Source organism: Phaseolus vulgaris, chromosome 3 (genome assembly GCF_000499845.2).
Source record: "Phaseolus vulgaris cultivar G19833 chromosome 3, P. vulgaris v2.0, whole genome shotgun sequence".
Lineage (NCBI taxonomy): Eukaryota > Viridiplantae > Streptophyta > Magnoliopsida > Fabales > Fabaceae > Phaseolus > Phaseolus vulgaris.
Window position 1 is genome coordinate 7,079,312 of NC_023757.2, and position 23,562 is coordinate 7,102,873.

Consider the following 23,562-nt stretch of genomic DNA (forward strand, 5'->3'; position numbering starts at 1 on the left):
ACCTCATATTGGGATAGTTAAAGAATCACTTCCCTGTATATTTTCAAGTGCCTAAAGGCCAGTTTGCTTCCTTTCTTCAATTTCAGAAACAATTCACTAAAATTGCATCAATGCAATATATCACCAACTTCAAATTAATCTAGTGCATTTCACTTTGAGAACTACTTACCCAGTAATTTAAGCCATAATTCATCCACAACCATTTCCATGCTCAGCTGATAAAGGGAATGTAATCAGAGTTTCACCAATAAAACTTAACTACGAACAACAGTATTCTCTCACTTCATCTGATCAACCATAAACAGTATTTTACAACTATTAGCATCTTTAATTGATTATTGTGAAAAGTACTACTAGAGTCTCACAGCAACAGTAACAATAATTTGGGTTCAACTTTCTTAGATGTCTGCATAACAAAGACAATTATTATAAGTAAAAATTATCAGAAGCATAGCTATGGGGAGTGTCCCAATGACACAGGTATAGCAGTAGGACACATACCATGGGTTCAAACCCTGTAACGCAGTTCATCCCCTTCCCATGCCCCTATGGAATTCCTCCATTGCACACCTATGTGGTCAGTCCTCACTTGAACCAAAAATAAAAGCTAAGGGGAGAAAGTATATAGTTATTCATTACGTATATGTTTAAGATTCCATGTGAACTAGATAATAGAGATATAACCAAATTATAATTATAAGTACGTGCAAATCTCATCTTATAAAGTTGGTCTAGTGAGGTTAAATTAGACTTAAATTTCACTTTCTTAAAATGGTATCAGAGTCATTAGGAGTTTATCCTAGTCAAATTTGTTGAACCTCATGTCACCTGCTATCAAGTTCTCCCATAATCCCACGCTCGAGATATTTAGTCCTTAACATGAGAGAAGGTGTTAAAGAAAGGTGTTAAAGAGCCCACATAAGACCAAATTATAATATATAAGTGAGTGCAAGCCTGACTTTACAAGACAATTGTGTGTGGCTTAAATTTCACTTTCTTAAGCTGATATTAGAGTCATTTAGAGTTTATTCTAATCAAGTTTGTTAGACTTAGTGTCACTCACTATCGGATTTCCCCTAGTCCACAGTCAAAATTTCTAGTCCTCGGAAATGTAAAATGCACATTACAACTATGGTTGTCAAACTTTTAACTTAACTCTTAAACTCTTACAATTCTAGGTAGGAAAAATGAGTTAACTATTCATTGAAAAAACTCATAAAACTTGTGAAAACTCTGAAATCAAGAAGTGAGTTTGAAATCATGTAACTTTTGCTCTCATTGACCCCAGAAAATGTTTTACTGGAAACTCAAATTATTTGAAGAAATTAACTCCCTTAAAAAGTGTTTCCACTTTAATAAGTTGAGTTTTTATAAATTTATATATAATTCAATCATTTATGTAGTTCGATCTTATTTAGTCCTAATGTATTATTATAATTTATTATTGTGATTTTCTATTTGCTTTTTTTTATTATGTTAAAAAGTTAAATTATTGATGTGTTAAAAGAGTATTTTGTTAATAGGTCTTTTCAATATTATCTTTTGGAAGAACATAATGTTCAACATTACAGGTCAAGATTCAAGAAGCTCCATGATTTACACAAAGGGTGTTTGGATAAATGTTGCATTTAGTTGGCTCACGTTCCAAAGCTTCAGTTAGTGAGAAGTAACAATTGTATCTTTGAATAAGAACGATTTATTCCCAAATTTGTGTTAATTTCAGGATTTTAGGGAATAATGGATATAATAATTGAGCAAAAGGAAAATATACAAAGCTAAAAAGAGAAAATTGGAATACATCATTACTCACCAAAGTTGTCCAAATTCGCAAAAAGTCAAGAATCTCACTTAAGCGAGATAACACTAGTAACACTGGGCCTTTTTATGTTTTACTCGTCCAAGAGCGAGCCCATTAGCGCTCAAGCGAGAAGTCACTTAAGCCCAAGCAAATTAGGTTAAATAGGGGGCTTGAGGCACAACCCTGGTGTGCAAAATCGAGAGAAAAACATCATCGAGTGACTTGTAACCCAATTGGAAAAATAGAAGATGTTAGAAGATGTGTGGCTAATTCTACCCTTTAGGATTGTGAGTAATTTGTTCAAACTCTTATGTATTGAGGTGATCTCTCTGAATATAATATTATGTTCTTGATTGATTATTGATATTATTGTGTTGCTCCTAATTCTTGATGTACAATCTTAAATTTGACTGGAAAGTATTTTTAGGGTTCTGACCTAATAAATAATACTTAACATATTTGAGTGCTAGGAATAGACTTGAAATATTAATTGCTATCAACGTCTGATATGAATACTAAGTTGTTTTTATAAATATGCAAGGAATCGATATTTAGGGAAAATCTTAATAATTTATATGCGAGGAATTGATATACATGAATTTTATACGGGCATCAATATCAATCAAAGGACATAATGTTACCATGCGAATCAAAATAGAAAAAAGTGAGAAAAATGAAACTCAATCCCTATTTTTCCAATTGAAGCAACAAGTCTTTGTTTTGTTTTCTTGTTAATCATTATCATCACAACAAATTCCAACAAACTTTTATTATTTTGTTTTATATTTACTGAATCTTCTACTTGAATATCCAACTGTTCCTTGTGGGTTCGATATCCGTTCTTAGGGACACATAATTATTTCTGACAACGCGGTGCACTTGCTGTAAAAAGTCATCATATATGAGAACAAAAAGTTTAAATAATTCACATATATTAAAAGATATTATTTCAATGATACTCATAATTTAAATTATAAATTATATTGTTCATTGAAACTTATTTTGTTTACAAATACTATCAAAGGAAACTAAAGACAAAGAGAACTAAAGACACACATATATTCAAAAGAAAAAACTTCCATTCTTAGCGTTTTATAGAAGAATAATGGAGTTGACAAGCGAGAATTGTGCCAATCAAGTTTCAAGCAACATCAAGAGGATTTAAGCAAAGGAAAACAATATGCAAAGCATTTTGGACATTTAACAAAAGAAGAAATTGCATTTAAGACACACACACCTAAAGTTTCCTATCTCCGTGTCTGACACAAAAGAGAAGAGGGAACAACACATAATTGGAAATATCCAAGTCCAGAGAAAATTAAAGCTCAACGGATACAGTTCATATAAATGGAGATAATATTTGAAATTCAAATACAGTTTAAAGACGTGAAGATTACATAGAAGTCAACATTTTCATATCAAGCATCTAGCATGAAGAAAATGATGAAGTGAGGAGGAGTCGCAACTTGAAGTATTCTCTACTCAAGATAAGACTCAAAAACAGTTTGAAAACCACACAAGGAATCACTCTAACAGAGTTTCTTTACTTCAATCTCAATGTGATTTACAATAGGGGAGACACCCTATTTATATATATGAGTGTCTAAAGAGAAAGAAAGGAAGGGTAGGAGTGTAAATAACTACAAGCTTCTAGAAATTAGGTCAAGTGTGAACACATGGGGGAGTCTTCTATAATCTAGGTCAAAGATGAGCACATGGGTGGCACATGGGTGATCTTCTAGAAACTAAGATAGTTTATTCTTCTTCTTCTAATTGGGTCAATGTGAACCTAAATGATTACAAATTAAACTTGTCTTAAAAAGACTATAAGGAAAAATGATTGATACTCTGGCCCATGCCCGATAGTTCTTCTCTTGAGGATCTTCTAATGAATGGTGTGGTCTTATGTCTTCGCCTGAGATTTTTGACCTAGTCTTGAATAGTCCTTTAGGCTCGTGGTCAGCTTCTTGTTAAGTTGAGTAATATCACCTTACCAGACTTTGAGAAAACCAGCATAGTATTATATTGTTTATCAAATGAAACATTTGCTTCTTATATGATATATTGTTTCTTATTGGTGAAGTTTGATCATGTTTTATAGTTAGTTGTTTTGAACCACTAATTAAAACCTTAAGATGTTGGACTTTTACCTTAACGTTGTATAATAGAAAATTAAGCTATCTTATGGTAAAAATGGACTCACTTCAAATTGAAATTTGTTCAAATATAAAAGTTTTAAACCACATCAACTATTGCACGACAAAACCTGATTTCTAAAGATGTGAAATGGAGTGAGAATTCAAAACAGAAAACAAAGGCATTTTGAAAGAAAAAGGAAGAAAGATACATGAGAAAGGAAAAAAAAAGGAAAAAAAGGAAAAAGAAAGAAATATAGGTAAAAAACTCTTAGGATAACATTCACATTAAAGGATACATATTTTTCATTAAGGACATTTTTCATATAACTAACTATTGACTATAGATAAGATCAATTTATAATATATAAATGTGACAACAATCATCATACAAATCGATTTTGTTTATATTAATAAATTCAAACTTCTTCAACCTCACATTTGAATTTGATAGCAACCGGATAATAGAAGACGCAATAAACCAACCAAGCCTTCCTAACATAAACTTTGATAACACAACACCATTTCACATCTCTCTCTTTGCACCAAATATGGTTTCTCTTTATGTTTGTCCTAATTCCTCCATGTTTAACACACCTTCACATGTGTTTTTCACTCCTCTTTTCCACACTCTCATGCTTCCCAGTACCACAAAAGCACCAACGTTGAAACTATCCTCTTCTTCTTTTCACTCTCTTCCAGTTCCTACTATGCTCACTAAGGTAGACACCATTGTGAGAATTGCAAAAATGGAAGATACCCCAAACTTTTATTTCAAATTTTACATGCTCCACAAGGCCCACACACTGAAAAAATCCTTAGACGCAGCCATGCACTGCACTACACGACGGTAAGAAGCTCTGCCTCATCCTCTACAACGCTGCCTGCGAGCTCGTCAGTGGTGACAAGGCCACTGCCATCCCCGTCGCCTGCGCCGCCGAGATGATCCATACCATGTCGCTCATCCACAACAATCTACCTTGCATGGATAACGATGACCTCCATCGTCGCAGGCCCACCAACCACAAGGTCTTCGGGGATGATGTGGTGGTTCTTGTCGGCAGCACACTGCTCGCATTTTTTAAACTTAAACATTTTTTCTCGATTTGATTTTTAAGTGACCTGCGTTGAGTCCTATATGAAAGATGTATGAAAGAGTTATTAAAGACGGAAAAATTATCATAGTATGAATAATGAATGAGATAATCTAATACTAAACATAGTTTGGGATCATGGAATAATTACTACATGTGTCAGCCAACACTTGAGTCATGATTCAGGAACACATCAACCTGGAAAAAATGAAAATTGTGTTGTCAATTTCCCCTTTTAGATGAACAACACAGAGTGCATCTTGTTTTGGCCTTTAGAAATGACTGGTATCAGTTCATAATGGAGTTGTAGATTCTTATTTTAAGGAACAAAGAGAAGAAAATGAAAGTATAAACATGAAATCTGGGACATAGGAACACCCTTGCATATACAAAAAACATTTAAAGCAAGAGGAAGTTTCCTATTTAGTATCCTACTAGACAAAATTGATGGCTACCATATCAAGTAAGAGAGAAATCCTTGATAATCTGTAATGAATAGAACTCCTTAATTTGTTCACAATTAAACCATCTTCAACATTCTTAAACTCACCAATTTACATGCATTCCAAAAATATCATTGAATCCACTATTCACTACCCTTCATGTGTCACTCTCATATTGTATTCAGTAATTTCCTTTTCCACTATGGAAGAGAAAAGCCCAATATAACAAAACAATCAACCCCAATTAAAATCCCTTTTCACCACTGCAACTATATTCATATCCATCACTTGTGTAAACAAATGTTAAACAGTAAAAATATATACGTAAACCTCATTCTTCAATCCTAAGTTGTTCCTCCCACTTCTTCAAAATCTTCAGAAAAATCTCATTCCATGTGTCTATAGGCCCTGGCAAGCACCAATGAACACAGTCATTCAACACACGCTCTTGAGCCCCATTGGCAAAGGGGAAAGGATACATGTAAGGGCCAGGGTGGCCATCTGGTCTCAAAAAGGATAATTTAGTCACATCTAAAGCCTCCAACCTAAACCCTCCAATTCCCTTCACTTTCACCTTTGTTGCTTCCTCTTCCTCCATCTCAATCTCTCTCATTTCAGCTTCCATTCCCTCAAGCTTCTTCTCCTCCTTCCTATAAGGCCCAGTCTTTGGACAAGCACCAACCTTATCCCATTCACCCTCAAAATGAGCAGGTGAAAATATGGTCAAATTAACACCAACCCCATCACTGCCTTTACCACCTCTCCTGTCAACTATGCCATTGAGGGTAGTTCTCAAAGCCTTTCTCAACACATCATAAAATCCAATTCCAGTGTGATTCAAACCAGGACAATAATGGCACCCCAAAACCAAACCACCCTCTTAATAAGCAGTAGGATGCAAAAACCAGTGTTCAATTGATAGCACAATCAAGGACATTTGACCCATGTCCCCACCCCACCTCTCATCAACATGATCCAAATACAATTCATTATGATCTGGTCCACTGTTTGATTTCTCAACACCCTTTACAAGAAAGGGGGACCAATACAGAGAAACAGATACATTATGAGAAGGGAAGTGTTGCCTGAGAAACTTGTTGTTGTCATTGTTGTACAAAAGGGTTGAACTAGAAGCAGTGGCTAACATGCAAAGAAAAGACTCCAGCTGATTCCTAGCCATGGAGTCTCCAACAAAAGCCAAGTGCTTGTTTCTCACAAGGGTGAGAAAAGCAAGAGGGTCAAACCTTGGAAGATGACACTCACTAGGCTTCCACCTCCAATAAAGATAACCCATGTCAGACCTTCCATGTGTAATGCAATTCTGGTTCTCTTGGTGAGGGAGATAGATTGTTCTTTGATTTGGTTTGATGAAATTCTAGCCATTTTCCCTTACCTTTCCTCTTTCTTTCTTAAAGCTTTCTTTTCTGATGCTCACCCTCACTGCTCAAACGAGTATGAACACAACAAAGCTTTTAACTTTTTGGCCTTCTTTTTAGCATACTAAAGATATTTTCACTCGTTTTCCATTGTTTTACAAAACTTTTTCACGATTTACAAGACATTATTTTAAAATGAATTTCATAAATATAATTAGTTGCTTAAAAATTAAGATGGAATCTATAGTAAAATAATATTTTTACCCATAAACAAATTTCATGAGAGATGCTTTTATATATAAAAAAAAACACTCTTCATTTAAAATAATTCATGTTTGTGGATTATAATAAAATATTCTTTTTATTAATAAATAACTTGAGTAAGAAATCACGTCAGAAATACTTCTATAATTTTGATGGTATCATCTCAAAGCTCGCATAACTCAGTAAAGAAAACCTTTTTGTAAAAGTTTGTAATGTAGTTAACAAGTTATTAACTAACATATATTATGTTAATTTAAATATATTAATAAGCAATGTAGTTTTCTGTAATATTTTTTGAAGTGTGTTTTCTTCTTCCAACAAATTGGCATTCAAAGTATGTTATAGAGTTAATTGAGAAATTGAGTGTGAAGACCATGTTCTCTGTTCTTGCAACCTAGTTGGCAATGGAGGATTTCTTGGAAATCTACCTATTTTTTATGACAGTAATTGGGAAAGATGGAATGTGCAGATGAAAGCCCTCTTTCATTTTAAGATCATGCACACTTTGATTCAGAATTTTCATCTCATTGTAGTTGTCATGGAGGAATCCAATGATGTGGAGAGTATGAAAGATCAAATGCTCAAGGGTTCTTTAGAAGCATAAGAATTGAAATTGATTAAAAGAAATTGAAATTGAAATTGATTAGAAGCATGGAAAGTGTTAGGATTGTATCCTCTAATTCTTAGTGTAAATACAATAATTGTTCACATTATAATGTCTTATGATTGGAATAAAATCCTTGGTTTACAATAGCATAATCTGTTGAACCATGTGGTGGTCAAGCTTTGAAGAATCCAAACCCTTTGAAGGATGTTGAAGCCTTGGCTGTGCTTGGTGTTGCTGTGCTGGTTTAGTTTAGTTCTGGGGTAGTTTGAGTGTTGTAATCCACCCTTTGATTAAATCTAAAGCATAGGCATTCTCAATTTTTATGAAATTAAAATGTTTTCAAACTAAGTTAAAACAACCGATTGTTTTGTCGAAACAACCGATTGTTTATACTTAAGTGTTTTGAGAAAAAGATTGAAAACTATTTTTCAAATGGTTGAACTGTTAAGAACCAAAACAACCGATTGATTCGAGAAACAACCGATTGTTTGTTTTGGGACCATAACAGAAAAACTGTTTTATCTTTGACTGAACTTTAAATGATTTAACTGCTTACGCTCCAGTCATTAAATGCTTTGACCAATCTTTTAATGCAATTTAAGAGTTCGTTAAGATTTGATAACAAACTACATCTTTGAATAAACTCAGAATAACATATTTGAGTAACAATCTTTGACAAGTTTTTGCTAAGAGTTTTTGAGTTTTTCAAAGAGCTGAGATTGCTAAGAGTTTGTGATTGATCAAAGTTTGTGGAATAGGATTCTGCTTGTATTTATTTCAGATTATCTTTTGTAACAAGTGTAATCCTTGTACTCTGTTAAACAAGTTTCGTTTCTGTGTTTGCTAAGATTGGTTGTGTGTTCTTGAGGGGATCAAGATCAACAATCTTAGTGTTAGTGTGTTGGCCAAGGAGAGTGTGTGTCTTGAGGTGTTCAAGGTCATTCTCTTGGTTGTTGTGTAAGTGATCAAGTTGTGATTGCTTAGTGGATTTCCTCAGGGTTTCTGAGAAGACTGGATGTAGCTCTGGGTTTGGAGTGAACCAGTATAAATATCTGTGTACATTTTCTCTATCCCTAACTCTTTAAAATTCAGTTTTGTTATTTGATAACTGGTATAAACAACCGATTGTTTCGGTAAAACAACCGATTGTTTTTCCAGTATTGTGCCTTTGCTTTATGTTTTGAAAAACTGATTTCTTAATCAAGGTTTTCTTGAAGTATTTTTATTCTAGACTTAAAAGTTTACGAAAATCCCTCTTAAACAATTCACCCCCCTATCGTTTAAGGTCATATATTCTAACATAATCCTCGATTAAGTATATGTTTTTCATGTAAACATTGTGCATTTGTATTTTATTAATTTTTCATGTTATCAACATAGTGGTGATGATATGATTTAATTATCCATCAAGATTTTAACTACTAATTTTAGAATTTAAAATAGTTGATAGCAAAAACCTTAGAAACTAATTAGATACCAATTTAGAAACTATTTTATATTCTAATAATTTTTTTAGTCTCTAAAATAATATATAACTTAGTCAATATAGTGACAAATTATTTTTTTCTCTAAAATTGGTTTCAGAAATAATTGAGGTTGGCATACGTTCTCCTTAAACCTAATTTATTTCCCTATAAATTTCATAAAAATATATATTATCTTCTAAAATGCAACTTTTCTAATTTACTTACTATCTTTTATTTGATGTTATTAATCAGAATCTTAATTTGGAAATTGGATGGACGAGAAAGGTATTAATATGCCCCTTTGTGAACATAAAATTGAGGAACATAATATTGAAAAATAATATGAAACTATTGAACCTGAAAAAAAAAGGATAAAGCTAACACATCTAATTGGTAAAGGTATTTTTAGTAAGATTGAGGTGGGTAAGGATGGATAAGAAAGGGCAATTGCAACAAAATATATATAATTGGTAGAAGAAATATATGGTACTTCTCATTTAAATCGTCATGTTATAAAATGTGATAAAAGAAAAATTGAAGATGTGGGTTAAATGATTTTAGATAGACAAGGAAAGTTGTGTTAGAAACGTTGGCCGAGTTTAAGAGGGGGTGCATTGAACTTTCAAAGTTTTTCGCAAAAAATTGAGTTAGAATAATATTTTTACAAAATAAATTGATTAGAATATTGAATATATTTCAAATGTAGTTAACCAGAAGAAATCATAAAAATTTAATCAGTTAAATTTTGTCAGATTAATTAATCAAACAATTGAATTTCTGGGTGTTCAAGAAATAATACAAGAAATTTGAATGCAAAAATGTCAAGAGATAGAGAAAGAGAATCACACACGAATTTTATATTGATTCACTCTTTCTTAAGAGCTACATTCAGTCCCTATGTACACCAACTGGGAATTCACTAAACCAAAGATTAATGCAAATCAAGACACTCAAGAAAACAACTCTTGAACCCTACAATATCTTTTTTCTAAACACACACAACAAGACTCACTACGAAACTTAAAGGCCTATCTAATTTTGTATAACAACACACTTGGTGTTTTTTAGTTTAATGCCCTATCTAATTTTGTATAACAACACACTTGATGTTTTTTAGTTTAGAATGAATACACTTGAGTTTATGCAGAAAAAGCTTTCAGATTATGGTAAAACTAAAAAAAAAAAACTTCTCCAATACAAGATGATCCAAGAAAGTTAAATTGTTTTCTCCAAGATTTAAAAAGCTTAGTAAAATACTTTTCTTGCTCAAAGAAGTATGAAAATCTATCAGTTCTCCTTCTTTAAAACCTTTTTTTGTAAACTATATTTAAATTGTAAAAAAAAAATTATCTAAAATTGAATATGATAGTTTTAACATATTAAAACTTTGAAATAATATGTTGATTTTAGTTAAGAATGAAAACAATGAATTTAAGTCACGGTTTCAAAGTCAACATTCTTCTCTAAAACAAATTTTAAGTTTTTGAGAACATTTTACTCTTAATAAAAATATTTCCTTGAATTTCATAATATTTTAAGTAATTTTAATCAATTAATTCTATAAATCAACCATTTAAAATATCCACTTTAATTCACACAGACTTCACTTAAAACACATATTAACAGACTAATATATTAATCAACTTATTAAAATCCCCTTAACAAATTTAACAAGTTCCAAAGCAATTTGAAAGTCATTTCTTGGAGATTTTTCTTGGATCAATAAGTTTTGGGAAGAGAACAATAAAGAAAATACAACGAAATCAACTCAATACACAACCTAACACAACCATAATCTTCATCTTAATGAAATGATCAATTTTTAATCTTCATGAGAGTTTGGATGCATCAAATATGACTCAGTGTAGTCTTCAAGTCTTACAAGTTGAAGAAAAAAAGATAAATCAAGTTTTACATCGTGAATTATTGTCTAATATAATTATTAGCCATAATTTGCCTTACGAATTTGTTGAGTATCTTGAACTAAGAAGTTAGATAAACTACTTGTGTCTTGATGCAATTATGGTTTCTAGAAACACTATTAAGGCTGATATTAGGGGAATGTATATGAAAGAAAAGACAATGCTTAAGGAATTGCTTGCTTCCATTCCTAATAAGATTTGCTTAACTTCAAATTTATTGACATCTATTAATATTGAGAGTTTCAAATCATTGATTATCTAATTTTTGGCATGAATTGGAAGTTAAATAGCAAGTTCCTCAACTTTTGTTACATGCATCTCCCTCACACAAATTTTGAATTGTTTAAGAAAATTAATGATTTTTTTACAAGATTAGGGACTAGAGAAAAAAGTATTTTGTATTACTTAGGATAAGGCTTATACTAATTATGTTCTCCAAAATACTTTAAAAAGTCAACTTATTTTACTAAATGGTTTGATATTCTTTCATATTTGTTGTTGTGCACACATCTTTAAATTAATTGTTCAAGAATGATTAAATGTGCTTGGTGATGTTTTAGACTAAATTAGAAATGACATCAAATATGTGAGGGGTTTAGAGAGTAAAATGGTGAAATTCAAACAATGTCTTGAAAGATTTAATGATATTGATGCATCATGTGGGTTATGTCTTGATGTCCCTACAAGATGGAACTCAACTTATTTGATGCTTAAAAGTGCTCTTAAATATCAACATGCTTTTGGAAGCTTGCACTTAGTTGATGAATCTTATAAATATTGCTCTTTGGAGGAAAAGTGGGAGAGAATGGACAAATTTCGTAAGTTCTTCTTACCCTTTTATGATATCACTACCTTGATTTCTGCCACAAGTTATCCTACTTTCAACTTATATTTTTACATGTTTGGAAAATTTAATGTTTGTTGATGGAAAATGTGAAAGATAAGGATGCACTAATTAAGAATATGATTGAATTGATGATAGTCAAATTTGAGAAATATTGGGATGAATATAGTGTTGTGCTTGCATTTGGTGCAATTTTAGACCCAAGGATGAAGTTAGAAATATTAGGTTTTTGCTTTGAAAAATTGATTCACTTACTTAGGAGCTGAAATTGGAAAAAATCAAGAAAAAATTATACAAACTTTTTGCTGAATATTTTAACAAAGGTTTGGCAACATCATCTAATGTTCAAAAGCGTAAGCATGGACAATCTTCATCGTCATCTACTTCTAAATCAAGTATTTTTGTATGTAAGTTGCTTACTTTAATGTACTTTAATTAATTTTTTAGTTTTTGTGCCACTTGTCTATTATGCATGTTACTAACTTATTACATCATAATAACAATTAAAAATGTGCAAGCTTTAATTAACTAATAACCCCAAGTATGAAACACTCACTAAAGTCACACTCTTACATGCGAAAATCGTGCAACCAACTAGGTGCAACAAATAGGTTTAAGTAGCATCTGTCCATTGTCTATTGTCGCATGCCTTCTCATATACCTCTCTCAACTAATTGAGTCGCATATGAACACCCCTGCATTGCCTAGTCTTTGAAGCTGCAGTAGTACTAGGGATGGCAATGCATACTTGCCGCATTTGCCCGTCCCGCTTTTGGCCCACCCCGCAATGCTATCCTTAAGTAGCACAATCAACACAATGCATCTTTACCAACAACTTCCTAGCCCCAACTGCATCTAAGGTAGGGTACGTGTAGAATTGCCCCATAATGGGTAGGAGCAACTAATTTGACCCATTATCCAATGTGATGCTCAATTCCCCAAATGGTAGATAAAAGAATTTGTATCTAGATGTCACCTTATTACAAAGGCAGACAACAATCCTTTGTTTTGCAGTGTTGTAGCTAGCATGAACCAAAATGATTAAACTCAACAACTCAACCACAACTTCTATCCATTCTTGTGGCGTTCCTAACTTATTCATTTTTTGTGCAATGCGCAAATTTTAGTTAACCGCAATCCTACAACAACCAGTGAATTTCATTTGAGCATTGGAGTCTAATAAATAACACATTAAGTTCAATGCATGTATATTAACATTATTACTTACCACTCCATTTCGTAATTGTCTAGTCACATGGTCCTCAAAACTAGAAAGTAATAACCTATCCACGGGCCCTCCAAGATAGGCTTCATCATCCTCCACTTCATGAGCCTCTTCAACTACCACATTTTCTTCACATTTGTCACCTTCAACAATGGTACTAGCACCACCCTGCTCTCTTTGTCTAATCGACATAGTTGGGTGTGCATGATCCGTCTAAAAACCTCCTCATCTAATTCTTAAATGTTTCTTTGCATATATGTAAACAAAATTAATATTTGATAGCTAAACATAAGTTATAAAAAAAACATATTTCTAAATAAGTTACTTCTCTTTCCAAGATATGTTTCTAGAAACATATTTCTTGGAAAATTGTCAAAAAAACATATTTGAGAAAGTTATCTCATAAAACTTATTATAAAAATATGTACTGGAAAACTTATTTCAGAAGTTATCCGCTAAGACACACTTCCCCTATTCCGAAATTCAAAGTTCAATATTATTTTGGGATCAACCTTTTCATCAAGCAAAAAATATTCGTTGTATAAGAATGTTGCCAATCACCAATAGAACCCCATTCGAGATGAATGGAAAGCAGCAACCAAGTAATCAAAACACAAGGAGTGAAAAAGTGCAACCACAATACAAATGGAATAATGCAACTCAGAAGGATACGAGAAGAAGGAAATTAAATGTTTTTAATTATAAATCCTTAAGGGCATTTCTATCATTTCCTTACGTGATGAGTGGAGGTTCAAAAGTGGGGGTGCGGAAAGCAAGAACCTAGAACAATGCAGAAGGAAGGTATCCCAAGCCCTAAACAGGTTCCCAGTTGAATATTGTGTGCAAGAAAGAGACAAGTCTTGTTTGGTGGAAGGAAGGGTAAAGTAGGAGGGAAGTGTAGGAAGGAGCAGAAAGCACGACAATGGAGGGTGGCAACAGCAACAACATCAGCAACCCCGAGGACTTGGCGGTGGGGTGTTTGCTTTCGATCAGGACAACGTTGGGCGACGAATTCGAAGGCCAGGTTGTCACCTTCGATCGCCCCTCCAACATCCTCGTACTCCAGGAACCTTCCAAACATGGCCCTCGTCGAAACATTCGGTTGCTCAAGGCTAATTACATCAAAGACTTCACCTTTCTTGGCCAGGCCGAAGACCCTCTTGATCCCACCAACTGCTTCCTTGACCTCGCCGCTCTCCAAGCTAGGGAAGAAGTTGCCATTAGGTATTCTCGTGCAATTCTTCAACTTTTTGTTTTTTTCTAGTTTTCTTTAAATGTGTTTTTCTACGAAATTCATGCGTGGCTTCAAATGATTTTTGGGTGTAGACAAGCAGAGGCTGATGCTGAGAGGATCGGGGTTGGTGTTACCAGCGAGGCGCAGAGCATCTTTGATGCTTTGTCCAAAACGTAAGTGCTGTGTGAGTGAAATATAGTGTTGAACTAACCACTGTGGTGTGGATCGGGATTTTAGCTTTTGTATGTTTGTCTCCTGGCGTGTATTGTCTAGGGATTTTGTCTTTGATTATGTTTTGAAGCAAATAGACTTCAGAGCATGGTATTTATATAATAAAATATTTGTAGATTGTTGTGGAAATGTGTATGATAAAAGAAATTAATAAGTTCGCATCTTTGCCCTGTGAAGTAAGGAGGGATATAGTAATTGAGTAGAGAAACAAAAATAGGTAAACTGACTGATCTAGCAAATACATAAGCCATGCTCAAAGTCTCATGCAGTTGTTGATGGCATGCTATATGTGTTTAGTGGTGTGGAGTGGCCTTGGGGTTCTACAAATTTAGCATATCAGTGTGTATTTGAGTAGTGGTCTTTTGCAGCATTATAGTGGTGTGCTGTAGCGAGACATATTGGACGTCAATATCGTGTTATAGTGGTGTAGTAGAGTAAAGCAGCCTGGTTGCTACGGGATTTAAAATAGCAGAGTGGTTTTTAACCCGGACTTTTTCCCTGCTATATTCCATAATCCGTTCTTACCCCTAAAACAATGTTGTTTAGGGTATTTTGAGTAAAATTGTTTTTCCTGCTCTCATTTCTAATGCATTTGTTGCTTCACAAAAGTAATTTGATTTGAAAACTATCTTGACCGTTTCACTTAAAGTTAACTCTGTTTTGACTTCTATTCCTCATACTTAACAGGACTACCTTTTCCCTCCTTGTGTCTCTTTCTTACATCTTCCTTCCAAGTTCACGTTTAACTAATATTTGTCGCGTTTTTTTTCTTACATTAATTCCAGTATCGTCTTTCATATTTTGACTTCATTGCCATGCTCTTGTTGCTCCTAGATTGATGGTGATTTGTGCATAAACTGACCTTATTATTTATCATGGGTTTCTTTGACTCTCTCTATGTGTAGCATATACATTATTTATTTTGTGATTGCATGTAAAAATGGAAGGTGTCATATTGCAAGTTTCTAAATTTAAATATTTTGGACCAATATTACAAAATGAGGAGGAAATTAGTGTAGACATTGCACAGTAGGACTGTGAAAATGGAGAAAGGCATTGGAGGTTATTTGAGATTGGCAATTATGTAGCAAGCTCACAGGGAAGTTTTGTCGTACTGCTACATATGCCTATATTATATGGTATTAAATGCTAGGTTTTAAAGGGACAACAAGCAGTGTTGTTAAAAGCCACTCTAGTGGCTCTATAGCACTGTTGCATAGTGGAGTTTCTCACATTCGGAATTGCAACTCTGTCTACTATTGTGGTCCCTATCAATGTTGAGGTTGCAACATTCGTCCTGCATGCTCTTGTCATTTCTTTCAACTCTTCAGCCAATTAAACTTTTGAGTTGATATAATGCTAGTTGTTATGTGTGTATATATATATATATATTTTAGACTGTTATGTAACTTTTGCTATATGCCTATCTGCTATATGATATAACAGATTATTGGCTTTCTGCCATCGACAACAAGAAAAATGAGTAGCAAAAATGAAAATGATAGATGGATGTGTGACCTCACAAGACAGGACAAATAAAAAATGGTCGTGTGAGACATATATATGGAAAATTTTCAAGGTTGTTTGGAGTCATGGCACAGTACTGTGTTTTTTTTTTTTTGTACTTTTAACAACTTCTTTCTTTTAGTTCTAGGACCAGACTAATTGTGTTTGGGCGTGGACTGTCAGTTTGAACATTGTTTTTTGGACTTCTAATTTTAATTTTGGACCTTATTCATATAAGACTTTCTTATCTCTTTTAATCTACACTTGGAAAATATAAAAATTCGAATTTAGATGCACTATAATCAAGTTTTATATTTTAATTAAATCTAAATAGATATATTTTCCAAATTAGATATTTTAGAAACTAAAATAAAAATGCTTAGTTATTGATCATGAATTTGTGCTTTTATGCATATAAATGTTATGTTTTATTATGATCACAAATCTTACTACTCACAATACAACTTGATTCATGATTCAGAAAATGAATCTTCCAATTCACAATTTGTATACCAATTCAACTATCATGCTTAAATGTACCCTCTACATGTACCTGTACTTGATTGGATCACAAAATAAAATACCCATGCTTCGGAGAGGGTGACTGTATGATTTTAAGGGGAAGACCATTGCCTTGTATGGGTTTCTTATACTACACAAAATAAAATACCCCTTGCCTTGTTAAGGTTTCTTATGTTTGATTGTTTTTTATCTTAAAACTGAAAAGTAGCATTATATTTATGTTAAATGTTCCCAACTTTCATCACCAGAATGTCCAGAGAAAAAATATGAAGGGAATGGGAGTTTCCTTCTTTTATCCTTTTTTTTGTGGGGCTATAAAGAGAAAGGAAAATACCTGATCATTTTTTTTGTGTATGCTTATTTTAGAATAGATATGCTAGAAAATTGATATACCTTTGTTTTCTTGAAGATTTCTTTCCTCTCTTGTTCCTAGGATTTAAATTGTGATGTGAAACTGCAGTCATTATCTGTAAGTTGTGGATATTAATGCAGTACTTGAACTTTAGTATGATTTCTGACTATGAAGGCTGTTCTCAAACCCAAGTATATAATTATTACATATATTGTATATTCTTGAAATTGTTTTAGTCCTTCTCCCAGTTTGTATGAATATTTTAGTTAATTATTTTGTGATAATGTCACATTTGAAATTGCAGTGTTTATGTTGGATAACAGCCATTCTTTAGAGGAATAGTATCTGTCTAATTTTTATTTATTTTGTAGTGAATTTTTAGTTGTATTCAAATTTAGAAAAAGGGGATATCACTTGATACCTCATGTTGAGATCTATTCTGGATCACTTTTTGATGCTTGCCTGAGAGCATTATAACCCCGGTCCCCACTTGCCTTAAGAGTGCCTCTGCCTTAGGATTTCCTTATTTCTTGCTTTTGTATATTTTTCTCAGTAGGTTAATTTTCCTTTTCAACTGATGACATTAGAATGTACTCAGGCTTCCAGTTCGCTGGGACAAGACAGTCATAGTTGTGATGAATGATGTGCGCGTCGGCAGTCCTTATCACCCAGAATCAGTTGTTGGAGGTACTCCTGCTGCAAATGAACGGGTGAAGAAAGTGGTAAATATCGTGCTTTTGCTATTTTTTAGTGTGCCTAAATGTATGTATTAGTGGCATGTAAAATATCGTGTAGATTGGTATTGAATTATGTGCACTAGAGGTTCTTGGCTGTTGGCATTTATGGTTCATTTTTATTTAAGCAACATTAGCAAGTGCAAAACGAAAACTTATCAAGAGAACTTTGTTTCCCTTTTTCGTTCATTACATTTGATTTTTCTAAAAGAAGCTATTTTTAGTAGTGTTACTACCATTAATTTGAAATGACTTGCGCTGAGGGATTTGGGTAGTTTGATAGAAACCGGATCAGATTTTTGGAGAAAAAATGAAGAACTTCAAAGGTCTGCACCTCCCAATGCCCAAAGGCCCCAATCCTAAAAAATGACATGATAAAATCCCTCTTCATATATTTTTATATATCGCTACTGGTTTAATCAGTAGCAGGCCCCTTAATATAACCCCTTGTATTTCTTAGACTATCATAACTAACTTGCTACTAATGGGGGCTGCCTAACAAAAGGCCTCCTAACACATTCACCTTGTCCTCAAGGTGAATAGCTGTTGGTTGATATGGCCCCACATGGGTCAAACACAAAAATGGTCCTATGGTTGATATGGCTACACTGTTTTCTGCAGTATTTTTGGCCAAATAGTGCATTGGAAACTCTGTAGTATGCTGAAAAGGTCCCATGTCTATTGTAGAGTCTGAAACTCTAGGGAAGAGAAACATTGAGCTGAACCTATATGAGCGCTTTACTTATATTGAGAAAAATGAATTAATACAATGAACTGAGACTCTAATAGCAAAGATACGATACGAGAATAAATAATGTTCCTAATAAGACCAGTGTTATCAAAATATCGGATAACGGACAATATCAGGGACTCTAAAAATCCTTTATAAAGTTATAACGAAAACCATAACGGGTTATGGCAAAAACATTGCGGTAAAATTTTTTAATATATACATATAGATAATTTAAAAAAAAAACAGAAATATAATTGTAATGCAAAAATAATGAAAGAGATAATCATAACTAATAATACTATTATGTCTAGAATATTACTAGGTTAACTTATAATATTTTAATTGGGTCGGGTATGACATGGCCTAATTTAATTAGGGTTTTCTCAGTGTTATCAATATTCGTTTATGGCGGTGCCATGGCGAAAATTGGTAGTGACTTTCCTGATTGCCACCACAACATGGCGGCCCATGGCTGAAATATTATCAATAACTCAAACAATAGGCATCATGACTTAGATGGTATGCGAAAAAACAAACTGCAACAAAAAAGAATCTAAGAATTGGGTCATACCATACCTGACCCAAATAAAATGCTATAGTGCTAACCTAATAACAATAGTCAATTGATGTGACTAAACCCTAATAATTGCTTAAGATTCCTATTGCCGTTGCACACCGCCTCTCATCGCGCCTTGTGTTGCCGCTCAACCTCCTTCTCTCATTTTTTCCGCTATCTCCATTTACCTCTAGCATCTCGTCATGCAAAAAGCTGCTGTCACGAAAATTCTGCATTGCCACCGCCATGTTGTGGCGGCGATCAGGAAATTTGCCACCAGTTTCTGCCATGTCGTCGCCATAACTGATTATTTATGGCACTGAATAAGACGTATAATCTAGATATTCTTGATTATTTAGGATTATCTTGTTATTTCTACAACTAAAACAGTATTTGGCGTGTTGTGAAAATCATGAGTATACTTGCATACTCATACAATTAAACGAGTTTGGAGGAGAAAGCAAGGTGACTCGCATGGCAGATCGTGAACCGTTCAGATCAAAGCGAGTATGCGTGCCATTTGCATAATGGAAGGATCGTTGGGTCGTCTCGATTTGTTTACTCGTCTTCTGAAGGGCCTTTTTTGTACAAAAAAGAAACCCTACCTTATGTGGTGCTTGGTTCTGAAGGCCCAATACGTGTGCTTGCTTTTATGCTAGGGTTTGTAAGCAAATTAGACCCCCAAAACCAACCTGAGAAGCATACCCATGAAAACAAATTGCTGCCTCTCGCCGTAGCTCACGCTTGGACCATTGGATGTCATGAACTCATGAAATTGGTTAGACAAATATTCATAGACATTGTCACTGCGAAAAGCGCATATGGGTATACCAAATTGTGTTTTGATTTCATTATAAAACGGCTGTAATATAAAAAAACACTTCTGGTCGATTCTTCATTAACTAGATCCAAGTACATGTCGAGTAATCATCAATAAAGGTAACAATATGAGAAAGACCCCACATATCAAAATGAACTAAAGAAAAAGAAGATAAAGCTCATTTATTAAGACTATCAGGGAAAGACTGACGAACATGTTTTCCTAATTGACATGATTCACAATTCAAAGTAGACAAATGTTTTAAACTTGACACCATGCTTTTCAATTTTGTTAAGCAAGATTTCCTAATTGAGCATGAATCATCATTTGAGAGATCGTCAATGCGCATATCAATCTCGATGAGATAGTAAAGGCCATGTGACTCACATTTGACGTCAATCGTCTAACCCAATATACGATCTGTAAGTTAACATTATTTTCAGTGAAGATGAGGATAATATGATGAGATTAGGTCAATTGATTAACGAACAATAGATTTAAAGGGCAATTCGGGATATGAAGAATAAAATCAACAGTAAGTGGCGGGAGGGGTTGGGTAATAAAAATGCTGCAACAATTGTAAACAGGAAATTGACAACTTTAGTAAAGGAATAGTAAAGAGAACGGTTACCATATGTGATTAGTTGCACTAGAGTCAATAACTTAGGGACCAAGAGAAGCTGATTTTGAGACAAGCAGATGAATGACTAGTGTATGGCACTGAAGCAATGTTACTAGTGGATTGACATATCTATCACACACCAATTGATAAAGCCTTCAAATGTTGTTAGAGATGGATCAACTAGTTATGTAGGAGCAATAGGTGACTTAGCAGTGGAAGTGGAACAGTTGGATTGGTCCATCTTCTCAACACTAACAATATGGTTAGAAAAGATGGGAGAATCTATTGGAGGTTGATGTGGTGTTGGAAGACATTTTTCTTAAAGGCTAGAGGAAAAAACCCTAAGCAGAGGGTGCTGTAACAATGAAATCTAACATGGGAGAAGGGTTCACAAGAATAGGAAAAAAAAAATCCTTTGGACACATTGGATCTACTAGGCCAACATGGTTTTGGGAGAGGTCCAATAACATGTTAAACTCTAGAAGACATGGGTATTTTATTAATATTAAGAAAAAAGGAAATAGAGGAGATTTTATATAAAAATGTTATAGGAATAAATAAACATGTTCCTAATAATACATATATAATCTAGATATTCCTGATTATATAGGATCAACTTGTTATTTCTATAATTAACAATATTCCTGATTATATACTATCGGTTTCTTATTTCTATAAATATAACACAACCTGAACTATTGCATGTGATGGCTGATGAGACCTATCATAGTTCTTTGCTGAATTTTGCCTCTTCTCCAAAGTGGTTCATGCTTTCCACCTTCAAATGTTTATCTTTGTTTCTGTCTTCAGGTTCTTGATTCAGAATGTTAAGCCCATTTTCTTGCTTTCCTACCTGTGGTTTCTTCCACCTTTTCATGTTTCTTTCTTTCTTCTAGATCTTGCTGCCGTGGTTGCAGTTCTTGAAGATTGCTTTCTGAAAGTCCACCTTTTGCATTCTGGTTGTTCTCCACCCAGCACGAGAGCCCCTCCTTCCAATGCCCACAACCCACAATGGTTTCATATCTTCATGAACTTGCTTGGCCTCAATATTGCTCAACCTTGATCAGCCGCCAATCTTCCTTTCATCAGATTTAGGAATCAATCTTGAAGCCATTTTCTTGACAACTTCCCCCCACAGCTCTTAGATTTGATCTCAATTACCAGTTGGTAGGAACTGGATCAGATTTATGGAGACAAATGGGAAGATTCCCCAGATTACAGTATGATTGCAGAACTTTGAGGTTCTGCACCTTCTAATGCCAAAGTAATCCTCCCAAATGACAAGATGGAATCCCTCCCAATCCCTCTTCCTATTTATAGACAGCTGCTTGTCTACTAACATAAACCCGTCCTCAATGGGCCTAACATTGTTATTGGGGGTTACCTAACATGGTTATTGGTTTAAATCTCAATTCATGATTTTCAATTGTGGTTGTGGTCACACTGTTGAAGCTATGTTTGTATTCTGTATAGAAAAATTGCAAGAAATTTAGGACAAGTACAGGCAACAAGGTTTTCAATTGCAGTTGCACTGTGCAGTTTAAATTTCATCCATTCAACTTTCAGTGATTTCTAATAATGACTGTTTACGGAAAATAATACAATTTATTTCTTGGTAATAATTTACCGTAATAGTCTTTTTAATGCAAAACTTGGGTGATATTGACTTTACATTTTCCTCGTTTGTAGCTTGAGTTTGAGAGGAAGAGGTTGCAACTTCGCGGTTCTGGTGGTCAGTAAAGCTTCACATTTGCATCCTTTTATGGTCAGGAAAGTGCCACCAAGGAGTAAACATGATGGGTATGTTGCTTTTAACAAACCCTATACAAGAGGGTTTTCCAAGGCATATTCCTGACTTCAGATATCTTTTGATTATCTGCTGTCTTGAGCTCTCAAGTTCTGTCTTGCTTATGGAGTTCATTTGAGGTACTTCCTCCGGATTCTTCTTAAGAGTGAATGCTGAAGCGTATGATGTATGGTGTGTTACACTTGGAACCCGAACAGGTGACTGGGTTTATATAATTTGTCAGTTTGCTGTTGGAAAGTTTAACCAATTACAACGGGCTACCATGAACTCAAAATGACTCTAATTTGCTCCTTATCTAATAATGCAAATGCTTTGGATAAATCAAGCTGATATTCCTACCTGAAGCTTTCTAGTTTTGTTTATTTCTTGTTTCTAAAAATTTGTTGTTTAATTTTTTTATTTGGTTGTCCCCACTATGATAAGGTTTGATTGCTATTGTTTTTTGGATTTTAATCTTCTTTGGATGGATCTTTGGCAATATTTGATTGCACTTTGGGGTCAAAGGGGAAAACATTAAGAAAGAGACAAGGCTTGGAAAATATTTTGTTCTGTTTTTTGGGGCAGGGTATTTGTAGTATGCTTTCCAATTTCTTTTGAGAAGGGCCTCAAATAGAAATTAATCAAATAAGAAATACATTCTTGACTTCATGTTTTGCACCTTTCTTTGTCTTGTTCTGAATTTGTCCTCTACGTCTAGATATGGAGGTTCCAGTCTTCATTTTCTGCACTGTGTCTTTACTGTCTTTGAATTGATGTCACCCTGAGTTTAGGTGTGATTGGAGCCTTAGTTGTCTTTTGCGCCCTGAAGGTTCTGCTCTGTTCCAGATGTGTCTGGTCTTTGTTCTTTGTTTCAATTTCAAATACTAGCTCAAATTGGTTGGTAACTTGGAGTTAGTTGACAGGTGCTGATTCTCTAGTTCTATCTGATGCCCATCTATGCCTAATTGTATTGTTTTCCTCATTTTTTCATTCAACAAATATTTTCTTCTCCATTTGGGCTCTATTATGTCTCCCAACCTGGAATCAGAGTGTTGGCATCTACTGGAAAGGAAGATTTCATTATGCTGCATAGAGCTTTCCATGAGCTCAGTTTCGTCCTCTCTTCCTCACTTCACTACAATTGCGCTTCCCTCCCCGCTTCTCCAAAACTCAAGATTCTGATATTGATGTGGTTTTAGCTCAGACTCTTCAATGGATTTTTTCTCTGATTCAGCAATGAGAATTTTTTTATTTTCATTGAGATCGTGGTTGTTTCTTGGATCTTAGTGCTT

The 23,562-nt window shown here is 34.0% G+C and overlaps 1 protein-coding gene and 1 pseudogene across 1 annotated transcript; one reads left to right on the forward strand and one right to left on the reverse strand.

The window, feature by feature from the left end:
- Positions 1 to 5,197: 5,197 nt before the first annotated feature.
- Positions 5,198 to 13,366, reverse strand: LOC137839023 (xyloglucan O-acetyltransferase 1-like; annotated as a pseudogene).
- Positions 13,367 to 13,961: 595 nt separating this feature from the next.
- Positions 13,962 to 22,612, forward strand: LOC137806490 (uncharacterized). The gene is made up of 4 exons (XM_068606639.1): positions 13,962 to 14,398; positions 14,501 to 14,581; positions 17,618 to 17,741; positions 22,174 to 22,612. The coding sequence occupies exons 1-4, from the start codon at positions 14,097 to 14,099 to the stop codon at positions 22,222 to 22,224; spliced, it is 558 nt and encodes a 185-aa protein (XP_068462740.1). The 5' UTR covers positions 13,962 to 14,096; the 3' UTR covers positions 22,225 to 22,612.
- Positions 22,613 to 23,562: the final 950 nt, after the last annotated feature.

Bases quoted from the DNA above. Each gene is read 5' to 3' on its own strand.
- LOC137806490 (XM_068606639.1), top strand. From the start codon at position 14,097: ATGGAGGGTGGCAACAGCAACAACATCAGCAACCCCGAGGACTTGGCG. The intron at 14,399-14,500 runs GTATTCTCGTGC...TTTTGGGTGTAG, and splicing joins AGGGAAGAAGTTGCCATTAG to ACAAGCAGAGGCTGATGCTG. The intron at 14,582-17,617 runs GTAAGTGCTGTG...GAATGTACTCAG, and splicing joins TTTGATGCTTTGTCCAAAAC to GCTTCCAGTTCGCTGGGACA.